The sequence below is a fragment of the Meles meles genome, chromosome 15, assembly GCF_922984935.1.
Source record: "Meles meles chromosome 15, mMelMel3.1 paternal haplotype, whole genome shotgun sequence".
In the NCBI taxonomy this organism is placed as follows: domain Eukaryota; kingdom Metazoa; phylum Chordata; class Mammalia; order Carnivora; family Mustelidae; genus Meles; species Meles meles.
Genome location: NC_060080.1, coordinates 23063826 through 23078805, shown reverse-complemented (window position 1 = coordinate 23078805; position 14980 = coordinate 23063826). Strand labels below are relative to the sequence as shown.

General features: G+C 53.6%; 1 protein-coding gene across 2 annotated transcripts in view; it reads right to left on the bottom strand.

Annotated features, from left to right (window-relative positions):
• Positions 1–14980, bottom strand: part of TOGARAM2 (TOG array regulator of axonemal microtubules 2) — a 59539-nt gene that overhangs the window by 15162 nt on the left and 29397 nt on the right. For both annotated transcript variants that reach the window (XR_006815098.1, XM_045979449.1), the window contains exons 8-15: positions 14882–14928; positions 12408–12574; positions 9792–9942; positions 9424–9585; positions 6937–7090; positions 6699–6804; positions 5622–5857; positions 3504–3662 (exon numbers count right to left, since the gene is read on the bottom strand). Coding sequence is in view for 1 of the 2 variants with exons in the window: in XM_045979449.1 (XP_045835405.1) it covers positions 3504–3662; positions 5622–5857; positions 6699–6804; positions 6937–7090; positions 9424–9585; positions 9792–9942; positions 12408–12574; positions 14882–14928 (1182 nt within the window). In the remaining variant the exon portion in view is untranslated. The remainder of the gene's footprint in view (positions 1–3503; positions 3663–5621; positions 5858–6698; positions 6805–6936; positions 7091–9423; positions 9586–9791; positions 9943–12407; positions 12575–14881; positions 14929–14980) is intronic.

The window sequence follows — 14980 nt, the reverse complement described above, 5'->3', positions numbered from 1 at the left end:
GGGGGTGGAGGTGGGGGTCATTCCAGGGTCTGCAAGACAACATGACACATTAGCAGGTATGTGGTTGGAAAACAGCAGGCAGGGCCTGGATACGAGAGAGGAAAGGGAGAAGGTATGACCCAATTTCTGGAAATGTGAAGGAGCTGGGCTTTAACGTGCAGACAGTGGGAAGCTGTGGAATACCAGATTCGCAAGTTAGTGAAAATGTCTCTGACAGCAGTGTGGAGAACATGTCTCTGGTGGCAAGATGGGGGCCAGGAGACCTGCTAAGAGACCACCATGATAGTCCAGGCAAGAGATGAAGTCCTGAAATCAGGCTATAGAGTGGGAGGAAGAACGGGAGGTCAGACTCAGGACCTACTAATAAAGTGGAAACTGCAGGGCTTGGTAGCTGATTGGAGTGGAGCAAGAAGCACCTATCTATGTCATATTTCCCTCAACCCAAGACTCCATTGATTATAAAATGCACCATTGATTTATTTTCCCCTGAGGAAAAACAAAAATAGAAAGCACTGGCTATTTCCATTGCATTCAACAACACTGCCCCATTGGGAAGGCAACACTTTCTTGTATCATCTCAGAAACACAGATAACGTTACTCGTGAGCAGTGCCCCTCCTTCCTTAGGCTGGCTAAACTACTTGGTGGTTGCCTGGTAAGGAAGTGTGGAATTTTGGTCATTCCTTCCATGACTGTTTGCATTAATATTGAATTTACGTCCCATCACTCCAGTTCCGTGCCTCTTCTCATACACTATAACTGTTCATTTCAATGCCGAAGAATAGCGTAATATTTCTGAAGCATTTTAGGGAGCAATTAAACTCAACAAGTCCCCACAGAGCAACTACAGTGACTTCTTAAAATAAATATAAAAGGTTAATAAGCAAAGAAAGGCTCCTAGTTTAGTTTCTATGATGCAAACTGCAATTCGGAGGTTTACGCTATGAGCAATAATGACCGAGTTTGAGAATGTGCAGAGAGTAAAACCCAAATCAAAATGCTGCATGGCCAGCAGCCACTGTGAGATGCCTCTGATTGTAAGATATTAAAACGTGGGGGGAATTGTGTGTCTTAGAATCAATGAAGTATGAAGGTCCCTGCTCTGTATCTTAGATGACTCAGTAAATAACAGTGACTTTTAACAGTGGAAGGAACACAGCCAGAGAAACAGGCTTGGGGAGAAGGCAGTGGGTTCATTTAGGGAAATTCTGCACCGAAGATGACAGTGGGACATCTGACAGCAGGGACAGGTCCTCCAGAGGCCTTAGAGGAGAAGCACTGATGCTCAGAGAAGGGGTAGGCTGGAGGGAGACCCTAAGGAAGCATCAGAGTTGCCGTGGCCAGGGCCGCGGAAGTGGTAACAGTACTCAGGGAAAGTTGTAAGAGGAGGACAAGAATGAAGACAGTCCTGTGACCATCTACATCTGGAGGGCAGGCAGGCAGAGAGGCGGCCACAGAGAAAGAGAGGAACTAGGGACTGTAGGGCCACGGATACTGGAAGCACAGGTGCCAAGAAGGAAAGTGGAGTGTCGTCAACGCCAGCAATGTGACAGGTCAGACTGGAGGGGGACACTCCAGCTGGAGAGACAGTAGATCTCGATGTCCATCCCCTTCCCAACAACTACAAAGAAATCAAGCAGGACCTTCTAGTTCCCCACCAATGTTCCTCATTTCAGTAAATGATACTGTCATTTACCCAATTGTTCAGTTTAAAAGTCCAAGCATCATCTTTGATTTCTCTTTGAAAGCCTCACCACCCACATCCTGTTGGCTCTGCCTGCAGAAGACACCCCAGTCCAGCTCTTCCCTCCCCTCTGCTAGCCTCCAGCACCCCTGGCAGGGACGGGGGAGTCGCCATCTGTCTGGTGTCCCTCCTCCCTCCTGGCCCCCTCCCCGACTATCAATCCACTAATGAGTTGCCAGAAAGATTTTTTTTTTTTTTTTTTAATCAAGAAGGCAGCAAACATTCAAAGACACACAAACTCTAGGGGCACCTGGGTGGCTCAGTCATTAAACGTCTGCCTTCAGCTCAGGTCATGATCCTGAGGTCCTGGGATTGAGCCCTACACTGGGCTCCCTGGTCTGCGGGAAGCCACTTCTCCCTCTCCCTCTCCCACTCCTGCTGCTTATATTTCCTCTCTAGCTGTCTCTCTCTCTCTCTCTCTGCCAAATAAATAAATAAATAAATAAATAAATAAAATCTTTTGAAAAGAAAAGAAGACACACAAATTCTAGTAACCAGGGGGGAGAAGCACTCAGAAATCATAATGAGCTGCACTTTTACCTGTTGGATCAATAAAAATCAGAACTCCCGACACTGTAAGGTCGCTCGGGTTTGGGCCCTGGCCCGGCAGGAGGGTGGCGGAGAGGAGAGGCGAGCTCAAGAGCTCCCCACGATGCTCAGGCCACTTAGTAGGACACAGGCCCCTGACCTCAGTCCCGCCCCGGGGAATACACCCAGACATTCTTCCAGGGAACACATATATGAGCACAACTGCCATGGGGAGAGTGCACCATGGCCGGTGTGGAAGCCCGGCAGGCAGGGGGGACATGCCCCGAGGAGCACTACCGGATGCCGTGTGGCCACAGTGTCCTGGAAACTGAGGGGTGTAATTGACTGGACCCTAACCCTAGCTTTCCAAGACTGTTGGCCAGGTTCCAGTGCCCTCCTGCTTCACGCTGTCGAACATCTCCTCGCATTCCTGCTGAATGAAGATCCTCTGGTGACTTCTGGTCACACCCTAGCCAAATCCTCCCTTCTGACCGCAGCCCAAGGGGCCCTGCCCAGCCGAGCCCTGCCCTGTCCCACTTATCGCCTGTCTGCTCTGCCGCACTCGCTCGGCGCCACGCAGCCCCACCTTCCTCCTCCCAGAGCCTCGAGCATACTCCCATCCAGGGGGGCCTTTGTACATCTCCTTTGCTGGGACTCTCACACCCCAGACCCCCAGTGAGCTGGCTCCTGCTGGGCCACCTGTTCTCAACTCCAAAGTCACTCTTCCGGAGGATCTCCCCCGGACTCTCCATCAGTCACTGTCACCCCATTCTCCACCGTGGTGCTTTTCTCCCTAAGAGACCCCTTATCTGTCTCTGAAATGATCCTAATAATTTGTTTATTATCTATCCACCCCACCTAGGGTAGCAGAGGCTTAATCCTTCTTATTCCCTGTGCTGTCCATAATAATGAAGCAGGATCAACTCACTACCCTTGAAAAGAATGAATGGCCTTTCAGAGCGTGGAGCTGGGGTGGGTCAGGAACCGAAGGAGAGCAGCGGTGACAGAGGGAGAACCAGAGGTGGGCAGTGTTGGCCATTCCTCCAGGCCTGGCTATGCCGGCGGAGAGAGATGGATGGCGGCCATAAGGGAAGGACACAGCTGTGGTTCGTCTGATTGTCCCTCCCATGGCCACACCAAGCTGGGCGGGCCAGGGCCCTTGGGCCTGGCTGGTCGCCTTATATGCTCTGGGCTGTCAGGTAGGAGCCCCCGGACCCTTGTGCCCGCATCACCTGGTGTCCTGGTTGGAGTCCTGGGCCAGCCTCACCAGGTTGTGCACCAGCATCTCCGTGCTGTCCCTGGTGCCAGAAAGAAGCTTCTCGGCGCCTATCTGCTCCAGGACGGTTGAGAGGTGCTCGGCAGTGCATTTCCGGACTAAGGGGTTTCGATGGCTTGGGAAAAAAAAAAAAAAAAAGCAATCCCAGTCAAGGGACTGGCTCAGACCAGGAATCGTGGACCTACAGTTTTGCCTCCATGCTCCATGCCATGATGGGCTCCAAAATCTCTCATGGGGCCTCAGGGGCTCTTCTTTTTTTTTTTTTTAAAGATTTATTTATTTGACAGATAGAGATTACAAGTAGGCAGAGAGGCAGGCAGAGAGAGAGAGAGAGAGAGAAGGAAGCAGGCTCCCAGCTAAGCAGAGAGCCCAATGCAGGGCTCAATCCCAGGACCCTGGGATCATGACCTGAGCTGAAGGCAGAGGCTTTAACCCGCTGAGCCATCCAGGCGCCCCCACAGGGGCTCTTCTAAGAAAGAGCAGTCATGTCCTGATCACAGAACCCAGGATGACAATGTAAGGACGGGAGAAGGAAGAAGGAGCGCCCACAGCCTCATGGTGCTCGGCACATACACAGGTCCTCACCACCTCTGGGCCTACCTGAGCCCGTGTTTGCCTTCCCCAACTTTTCTCCACCCAGAAAGATCCTACCCAATCCCCGTCTCCTTCTCTGCCCTCCCCAGCCCCCTCGGCAGAATGTTACCTGGGGCTAGTGCTGTCCTGGTCCCCTGAGAAGTACAGGTGCACCCTTGGGGCTCCCCGGCAGGCAAGGAGCTCCCGGGGAGCTGGCACCAAGCTTCCCCCCCGCCCGCTGGTGCCAAGCACAAGCCCACACTTAGTGGGAGCTAATTGCGCATTTGTTGAAGTGAACTGAGACAGGAAGGAGAGACAGGGGATCCATGGGTGATCTAGTAACCCTAACAGGAAGAACCTGAAATCTTACAAGGGAAACCCATCAGAATGTCACTTGTTTCTTTTTCACCCTTTTCAAATGGCTTGTATGGCCCAGTTCATTAGACACCTGACCCTGCTTCTTGCAACAATGGTCAGTTGCGTCAGCTTGTAACGAGCATAGCCTCGGAGCCAGACGCCCAGCTAAACACCCCCATCTGCCAGCTGTTCGACCCCACATGCCACTGTTAGCGTCATTTTTGCAGGTGAGGAAGCTGAGTAAAGGGAGGAATCCAGAAGAAAAGTACAGTTAATTTCTCCACAGTTAGTGGCAGCCACAGTGAGCGGTCCATAAATGTTACAGTAAAGGCAGGCACAGTTCTGAGTGTCCTTTCATGAAGTAATTCATTTATTCCTCACACTTGGCGGAGGTATGCACCCTTATCATTCCCATTTTACGGATGAGGAAACTGAGCCCAGAGTTCAGTAACCCAGGCCACATGACTCCAGAGCCCCTTACCCTTCCCACTGGGCTGCAGGGCAGCTAGCGAAGGCCGGCCAGCTGCTACCACACGCCCTGGGGTCTTTCCCAGAAGCCTCCTGCATCTGTATCACCACTGCCTCTGGGGCCGAGAGTGGTGTGGCCCCGTGGAATAAAGGCTTTGGGAAATGGTTTTGGTTTTCCTTTAAGTTAGGGTTTTTCAATAAGGTGAAAGCAAATCACACTGCAGAAAGGCTTCCTCAGTAGGTCAGCACCTTCCTCCTCCCCAGAAAAAGGCCAAGAGGTGTGAGCTAGAGTGAGACTGTGGGCCTTGCTCTGTTCACAACCTTGATTTCATCAGAAAGAACGCCCGTCGCCTGGGAGAGGCACGCAGGCCACAGGCGGGCTCTCAGCCCTGTCTCCAGGGATGTCACCACGGACGCTCTGAACTCCCTGGCCTTGACCAGAACATGGCAGCTCTCCCCTTGTGGCTGAGGCTCAGGGCTGCCCCAAGCTCTCCTCCTTATCCCCAGCCTGGCTCAAGAAAGGTGGGAGAGAAGCGCGCCAGGGAGCAGGGGTCTTCCTCCCCGCCAGCCACGTGTGTGAGGACCCTCCCCATTTGCCTGCTCCTCTCCCAGCCCCAGACCTCTCCTCATGCCTTACCTTCCCAACCCACCCCTCTGACAACAAGCCACCACGTACTAGATGCCCGCTGAGGTGAGGGCCACCAGGGAGCGGGCGGGGGTCACATTCTCCACCATGGCCCCCAGGGAGCGGTTGGCAGCTCTCTGAATGAACTCGCTGGTGTTCCCCATCTTCTGAAGCAGGCAGCGGGCGATCTCCTCAGCCTCCTGGTCCATGTTCTTCTTCAAGGCCCGGAAGAGGGCCCCCAGGGTGCTGATGGCCAGGCGGGACACTTTGGAGCGGAGGTTGGTGACCTAGGAAAGAGATGGGACAGGGAGCATCCAGGACTGCTGGATCTTGCCAAGGGCTCCAGAACATCCAAGAAAGGGCCACAGCCCCACGGTCTCCTGCCACCGCCACCCTCCCTGCCGGCTAAGGCCTTGCCAGGCTGGAAATGAAAGTCATGCAATAGCTCTAACAATGGGACAAAACAGCCCCATTTTTTTAAAAAATGCTATTGTTATCATCACAGTTATTAATTCTACCTGAAATTTAAAATTTTGATCATCTGAAATCTGTGCAACATTTTGTCTTCAAAGTACTTTTACAAATAATGTTCGATTTAGCCTTCACAAGCCGTCCCCTACTCAACCTCATCCCCACTCCTGGAACAGTCTATCCCCAAGAAGGGGCCTGGCCTCCACCTGTGGTAAGATGCATCTCAATGCCTCTCTGGCTGGTCTACGTCCCCCGTCCCAGCCCCAGGGGAGAAAGTCCTTGGGAAATGTTACAACTTCCCTGAAGCTAGAGATCTAACCCTGAACATTCCAGCCCCTCTCATCCGGCATCTGAGTACAAAGGACAGCACAGGGCTGGGACAAACAGGCTTACAGGACCCTGGCTGTTTCAATGCCCAGAGATTAGAAACAAGGAAACCCCAAGCCCCAGTTTTCCAATCTGAGACATGGGCGGCTACCTCCCACATCCATGGCTAAGGGCTAAGATATAAGCAGGGGATGCCATGTTCCAGGGAGCCATGGCTCCTCCGTGACTGCCATGTGAACCACACTGAGAAGCGGCGCCTGGGAATGGGGGACTGCCTGCCCTGCAGGGTGGGGACAGCGCACAGGACACAGGCTGTCTAGGTGGCCTCACCTCTCCAGTCACAGCCAAGGACACGTCGTGCAGCCTCCCAGCAAGGACATCTGAATGACAGACCGCCAGGCGCTGGACACTCAGCAGGCCCTTCTCCTTCGTCTGCCTGAGAAGCGAATTCCAGGCCCGTCACTGGCAGCTACAGAGGGAGGAGCCCAGCTCCCTGTGCAGACCAGGGTGCCCCCGCCACCCCTCCCCTGCCACAGGCAGCTGGGGTCAGGAGAAGGGGTCCCCTCACCAGTCGCTGCTCTCCAGGCACTGGAGGGCATCCATCAGCCCCAGCTCAGGGTTCGAGAAAGGCCTCAACTCCTTAAAGGTTCTAGGATCCAACTCTTCCTCCTCTTCTTCCCACTCGGGAGACCCCAAGGTAAGCACCGCAGGTAATGAGTTGGCTGTTTTCACAGAAAAGAAAAGAAACACGTCATGTTTCAGCAGGAAGACTCAGGCCTGGCCTGACACAAGGTGTGCTCAGAGAAGGGACTGGCCGGGGCTGAGAGGGCAGGGTCTGTGCGTCCCCTGCTGCGGAGCCACAGACACCTTCGAAAGTTCTAGATTTTTTTCGGCCTTTTCCACCCCAGCCCTGCCATCCTGATGGTTCTAAACAAGCCCGCCTGTGATATGCTGCTTGATGTCATGTGACAAAGCCCACCATACCCTACAGGTGGTTGGGTAAGGCCTGTCAGTCTGCAAGGAGGGAAACCCTCCTCACATTGGTGGTGTCCTAACTTCATCCCCACCCAGGAGCCTGTGTGATCGGCTTCTCCTCCTTCCTCCCAACTCTCTCACCTTTGTGAAGTCGCCCACGGGCAAGGCAGGGAAGTGGCCCAAAGGAAGAAGCAGGGGACAGGGAAAGCTCAAAAGAGACAATGCAGCTAAGGGGGGGGAGGGTACCATGTGCTCAAGATGTGGCAGGACTGCCAACAAGCAGGGATACTGTTTAAAACTCAGGTCATGCTTTCTAGGCTCCCCTTCTATGGGGCAGGTGCTAGAATCATATAACCCTAGTGAAACAGGAAGGGAGTATAGCCGTCTATCTGCTCCAGTGCCCAAAACACATCATCAAGGCCTCTGAGCCACAGCGGGGCGGGGATCCCCACCCACAGCTCCTCAGCATCTCCATCACCAGAGCCATGACAACGGGCTCTCCTCTGAACCCAGAGCTAACACTGCCACACCTCGCTTCCTGGCTACTTCTCTTCTCCACCAGCAGGAAGGTCCAGGCAGCCCACACAGCAGGTCCTAGGCAGGGCAATCCTTTACTTAAAGCCAAGACCAAAAGACCTCATTCCCGGATTCTCTTCTCAGCTTTGCAATTGGACAAGAGTCGTTAGCCACAATCTTAGTCCCCATGGTCCAACATCACCTTGAGTAAATTCAGGTGACTTTGGGTCTCTGGGTCTCAGTTCTGTCAACTCTAAAATGAGTGGGGTAGATTATAAGACCATTATCTCCTGAGTATCAATCATTCAATCACCACTTTCACGACTTCTTGCCATGTCTCTTAATTACCTGTAATTTTATTTAATTGCATTTTTCTTCGAGCCAATCCACTTTTCAAAATCTTAAATAAGTTTATCCTAAAGGGATATCTATGTCACTACCATGGTTGGCAAACAAATATTACTTGTCACAGGACAGGATATTTGTAATAGAAGTAAAAGGACATTATAAACTCCAGCAATCAAATTGTAACCAGCTTCAGATGACTCAAGCTGGAAGGAAGATCTCTTTGTTTAAAAAGCAGATTTCCGGGGCACCTGGGTGGCTCAGTGGGTTAAGCCTCCGCCTTCGGCTCAGGTCATGATCTCGGGGTCCTGGGATTGAGCCCCGCATCGGGCTCTCTGCTCAGCGGGGAGCCTGCTTCCTCCTCTCTCTCTGCCTGCCTCTCTGCCTACTTGGGATCTCTGTCAAATAAATAAAATCTTTAAAAAAAAAAAAAAAAAAAGCAGATTTCCAAGCCTGAGAGGGCTGCTCACGACTGACACTGAATTCAGACTTTCTACTTGACTGAATCAAAGGGACAGAAAGAGAACGGAAAAGAAGGATGAGTCAGTATTATTTCTGGCATGAAAATGATGTTCTGTTCTCTCACTATAGTCCCACCACAGCCCACGCTTAAAGAAACTCTGAGCCAGACTGGTTGTTTTCAAATGTTCTTTAGTAGCAAAATCTTTCACAACTGAAAGGTCAGGTGGGTGTCCAATATGTTAAAAAATGAAGCAAAATCGAAGCTTCTCCAGTAGAATGGGGTCAGAGCCTCTTTGTGCCTTGGAACCATCACACAGAACTTTTGGATCCTGGGATCCCTGGCGGGAATCAGCCCTATCCAACCCTGACATTTCATGAGGCAAACCGCAGGAACCCATGGTCTCGGACCCCTCTCTTTCTCTTCCCGATGTTTCCAGCCACTTTCAGGGATGCTTCTCCCTGGCACCTGTAATCCCAGTGCACTGTTGAGGCCTCCAGGACATGTCCTTGGCTGGGCACACCTGCCCTTCTACCAGTAATTCCAGTTGCGATTCCCTGGACCCCCAGTCTGGCCCATTGATACTTTTGACTCCCACACTATCCCTCGTTCTCTGGCAGGGTGATCACACCTCAGGCTGCCCTCCACTCTAACACAGGTAATGGGAAAAAGCCCAGGTCACCTTTCCATACCCCAAAGCATCCCGAGGCTGCACAGCGAGACAGACACATGTCCCCCAGCCAGTCGGCCAGGCCCTACCTGAAGCATGGCGGGCAAAGCTGGGCTCCTGCTTGCTGATGGGGATGCTGGGCAGTGAGGCCCGATTGGCCCGCTTCCTCAGGATGCCACCGATGTTTCTGCGTGGGCTGCTCAGCCCCGTGGGCACAGACATGGTCCCACTGCCCCGGAGGGGAAGGAGGCCTGTGGAGGCAGAGAAAGTCCTAGAATGGTGCTGGTCCTGCCTGTCCTTGGCCCTAGTTCTCCTCTGGATGTGGGCCCATTAGTGGCTCCCAGTCCAGTGTCCAGATGGGGAGCATCAGGAGCTGTGGATAAACCCTCTCTCATCGAGGGGTTGGCCAAGACATCTCCCCAGCCTGAGGGGATCCTGACCCCAGGCGCCCAGGTACCTTCCTTCATCAGGACTCTGCGGGAGGCCAGGCTCTGGGAAGCAAGCTCCCTCTCCCTCTCCAGCTCCTTTGCCCTCTGGAGCACCTTCATCTCCTTCATCTGCCTCAGCCGCATCTTCTCCTGGGCAGACTTGGAGATGGTCACCTGGATCTGGCAGAAGGTCAAGGCAAACTCTGTTACCTTGAGGACCCACCGGTGTCTTCTGTACCTGCATTTATTCAATCAGGAGTGTGAGTGGCTCCTACGTGCCATCGCTCTTCTGGGAGCGAACAAAACGACCAAGACCTTGCTCCCAGAGGGCTGTCATGGAGCAGGGAGACAGCAAACAGAGCAATCTCTGATGTCAGGCCATATGTACCAGAAGGAAAGGAGGGACAGAGGGTGACCAGGGCTTCCATTTTAGGTAGGAAGGCCCAGAGGAACTCCCAGAGGAGGGGAAATTGAAGCAGAGACATGGATGGAATAAGGGAGCAGAGGCCATGCAGATTTCTAGGGGAAATGGGTGCTCAGCAGAAGAAAGAGAATGCAAAGGTCCTGTGGCTGGAGGGTGCTGGGCACGGTTGGAGGCGGTAAGGACACTGGCCGGAGCACCCCAAGTCAGAGTATGGGGGGACATGGGGTCAGAGGTGGCAGGGGTGGGCAGAGCCATAGTGCACTGGGCCCCGTGGCCCATGGTGAGGGGTCAGACATGAACTCTAAAGGACACAGAAAACCACTAAGGTTCTGAACACAGGAGTGGCCTGATTGGACTTTGACTGGGAGACAAGGGGTCCCTCCAAGTGTTGTTGTCTTATAACTTTATATTTGGGGATAATTTAAGACTCACAAAAAGTTGCAAAACAGAGCCAAGAGTCTCCATGTGGAGGGGCTCGCACTAGCATAGCGAGAATGAGGATGGCGGAAAGGCCAGATTGAGGACAGGTCCCAGAAGCAGAGCCCACTGCTTTTGCTGACATATGAGGTGTGGGGCAACAGAGAAAGAGGAGGCAAGGGTGGGCCCAAGATTTTTGGCCAGAGTAGCTGGAAGGCTGGAGTGGCCTTTTCTTGCCATTTACTGGGGAAAGAGCTTTTGGGGGGTAAAGATTCAACAGCTGAGTTTTGGATGAACTAAGTTTGAAATATAATTAGATACCTAAATAGAAACGCAGAGTTATCAGTTAATACCTACTTAGGTACAGAATTTGACTGCTCCCGGAGGTCAGGGAAAGGTCAGGGCCAGAGAGGGACATTTGGGAGTCCTCAGCATACAGATGGCACTCAACGCCATGGACCAGAACAGGTCACAGGGGGTCAGATAAATGGGTCAGAGGCCAGAGATCCGAGCTGTGGTGCCTCCAGCATGTAGAGGGCAAGATGAGGAGTCAGCTAAGAGGACTAGGAAGGAACAAAATCTAATGGGGCGAAAAACTAGGAAGGAAGCCATCCCCTCGCCTCCCTCCCAAGGTGGGGACTTCAAGAAGAATGAAACAGCAAAGCTGCTGACAGGGGTGGGGCAGGGGGTTACAAGAGGGCTGAGCTGTGCTGCTCGTGGGAAGCTGGAGGTCATCGGTGGCCTTGACGTCGGCAGTTTCCATGGGGGCAGTAGGACCCACACCCGACTGCAGTGGACTCAGGACAGAATGGGTGGAGACAAAGCAGTTGTTTTATTTTTTTAGACAAAAGAAATCACAGAGAGCTAAGTCGCTGATGGGAATGGTCTGATTCCGGGGAGGATGTTGCTGAGGCAAGAACGGTTAGAAATGCTGGGGCCGGGTTGTGGCTGGACGAAGCTAGAAGAACAGGACATGGGGGTTGAGCGAAGGGGGTGCTTCAAAGCGAGATGCCAGAGGGGGAGAAGTTATCACAAGGTCCTCGGTCTGACCATGGGGTGAGCGGCCAAGTTGGGCTGGGAAGTGGGGTCGCCTCCCAGCCCTGAATTGTTCTTCCTTCATTCCAGGCTCTGATGCCCTGGCTGGAGTGGGAGGGCTGCGATGCCTGGACCTTGTCGTCGTCATCCCTGAACCCTAACACAGCGTAGGCGCCCAGCGGCCCTTCCGGGCATGTTTCCTGTACGCTTCCATCTCCGCTTCAGACACCGAGCATGGAGCTCCCACAGCAGTGACTCTTCAAGTGTTAGTAAACACATCCAGACCAGGGAAGAGAATCATCTGGACCAAGGTCACCTTAGAAGCGCAAGGTGTCTGCCAGCCTGTCAAGCAGAGCCTTTGGCTGATCCCCCCGAGTCAGCTGCCTCTCAGTTTCTATCTTGGGTGCTGGTTCAAATTACTGGGCTTGGTTCACCTAAGCTCCTCTCCACTCTCCACATCCTGCTTCCTTCTGAACCTCGGGTGACCTCCTTGTGCCCTCCCTTCCTCCCTCAGCTCCCCGCTATACTCCCCTTCCCTTAGCCCCCACCCCCCTTCTTTTCTTCCTCTCTCTTGTTTCTCTTCCTTTCCTTGGTCCTCATCCCCAAACCATCTTCAGGTTCCAGTCTTAAGCACCTGGGGAGCTGACTCAGGGCTCTTTCTTGCCTTCTTCAAACTGGCCCCGCATTTATAAATTTCAGCAAACAGGCTGGTGCTCAGCCAGTGGTCCTCTCTGACCCCCGCTTTCTCCTCCTCTCACTTTCCACGTACCTTGGTACTGTTCTCCTTGTGGTCCTCGTCTTGGAGCAAGGGGCGGGCTTCTTTGCCCTGGCCGAAGGAGAAGGCCGTCAGTGTAGGAGCAGCCTGAGATGAAAGCAGGGGGTGCTTCACAGGGACGGCAGACCTGTCTCTGACAGGCAGGGCTGAAGGTCTTGGCTCTGAGGAGTCAAGCAAGAATGGAGCTGAGGACACCCAGCACTCTGAAGCAGCTCTCACCCTTCTGGGCTGCCCCTGGGGCTCTGTGACCCTGCGGCTGGTGTAACATTTTACTACCTAAGCCTGCCACCCTCTGCTGTTCTGCCCAGTGCTTGCTTGGTGGCAGAAGTCTACAGAACAGCACTGGTGGGCATAGAGCGGGCTGCCCAAGGACCAGCACTCTCCTCCTCTCATGTGTGCATCCATCCATCCACCCATCTCATATACCCATTCATTCAATAATTATTGCACACCTTATTGTAAGATAGGGACGGGAGGAGGCTGGGCAAGAAACAGGGGGCGGTCTGTTACCTAGAAGTCTAAGAGAGCTCCTGAGGATGTCAGTCTGTCTTACCTGAGAGGTGTGCACCTCAGGAAGAGAGAAAATAAACCAAGCCCCATCATCGCACAGTGTGGAAGGACCAGAGAACTAACCGATGCTGGTCCCCTCCCCTAATTTTAAGGATAGAGAAGACCCAGCAACCTTCACACGCTCTTGTGACTGGTACAGTATTCATTTCCAAGTGACATAAAATCAATAGTATCTCTTAGTCACTCTAGATTTTCCTAATCAATAGACTTCAAAAGCAACGTGTCTTATTATGGAGGCAGGAAAAGGGTAGATCAGTTTTCTTTCAATGAAAAAAATGTTAACTGGGTTCTCCTGTTCGCAATGTTTGGATTGCACTGCCCTTGGGTGAACCTACAAATAAGGGGTCCACTGGAATGGAGGTCACCCTCTGGGGCTGCCTGAGGTTGGAAGGGACACCTTGAATCTGGGTCCTCCCAGGAGGGCTCCCTGACCTCTGCCCAGCCCATGCCTTCTGCCAAGGATCCCTCTGCTTGTATTGCTGGAGAAGGATCGAGGGCCAAGATAGAGGAGGGGTAAAGGCTTCGTTGGCTTAAAAGTAAGGGGGCAGGGCAGAGGACACAGGTACTCAGGTGCCAGCTAATGAGGACAAGGACTGCAGGAATGCCATGAGACCGAGGAAGCGCCCAGCTTCATACAATGCCACGTGAGCTCCTTCTGTGTGGTAGGCATGTTACACGTACTGGGCCATGTTATCCCCAGCTAATGGCTGGAGGGTCAGAGAGCCCTTTAAGGACTTCACTATTGTGCATTCCCTCTCCTCACCCCCAACTCCATGAGACATCCTGGAAAGCCTTGTCTGAGCAGCCTGGTCCCTGCTCCCAAGCCCCCAGGGACCCAGTTCTTAAGCAGCATGATGAGATGCAAACAAGGTAATGCAAACGAGGGAACAGTTACAAACCAGGGTCTCCTGGCACACTCAGGGATAGCCATTAGGGACACTGTGGGTGCCAGCATGGTTCACACCAGACCGCCTGAGGTCACCCCACTGCAGCCCAGCCAGACAGCAGCAGGGGAAGCGGTCGCCCCTGAGGTTTCTATGCCAGGCCTGCCTCTTGAGCTCAACTCAAGTCCTGAGCCTGGGGCTTCCTGGGCCACCGCCTCCCCCTCGCCAACTGGCCCACTTGCTAAGCCAGAGGGACTTGCCGGAAAGCTGGACTGGGCGTGGGCCCCCTCCTGCTTGTCAGCACAGCCGCTGAGGTGTCCTCCTCCCCAGGCTCAGGGTGCTCCATCCAGATCCCTTCACCCAACCTGCCTCCCTCAGGGCTCAGCTTCCCTCCTCCCCACAGTTAGGTCATCAGGCTAGAGAGCCTCCTGCTTCCTGTTCTGAAGCTTCTCTGTGCCTCGGCCTCCAATGCCCACCCACCTCCCTAATATCCCAGTTGACCCCACTCTCCTGACACGGAAGCCTTCCAGGACCCGTTGCCTAAGGGGTTTGTGGGATGTGGTTCAATGTCTTACTCAGCCTAGTGAGGAACATTCTCCTCTACCTGCTTAAAACAGCGCACAGGCAGCCACACCAGGTGGCAGAAGCATGGTCTCTGTGGCTATGTTGACCCGCGTGCGCATATGGCGGGCTGCCCTCTGGGCTCCGGGACCAGGGACAAGACCCAGCCTACAGTCCCCGAGCAGCCGTTCACAGGTCACACAGGCTCCTCTCGCAGCGGGGTTACCGGGAGTCTCCATGTGCCGGGTCACGTCCGCACACCTGGCCCAGAGCAGGGGCCACTGCCCTCCGAGGTGGCAGGGCCCGTGGCCTCAGCTTCCCCATCCGTGAAATGAGGAGCTCAGGTCCGAAGGTGCTCACGCCTTCTCCAACCCTAGTTCTGATCCCCTACCCAGGCCAGGAAGCAGGGAGTTGGAGAAACAGCAAGTGGGGGTGCTTGTGGGGAGTACGTACCCAGAGATTCAGGGGTCTTCTCCCGAGGCCCACTCTCCCGAGCCAATCTTAAAAGAATAGAGGAGAGAAAAGAACCATGAGAGACGGCAAGTAGGAGCC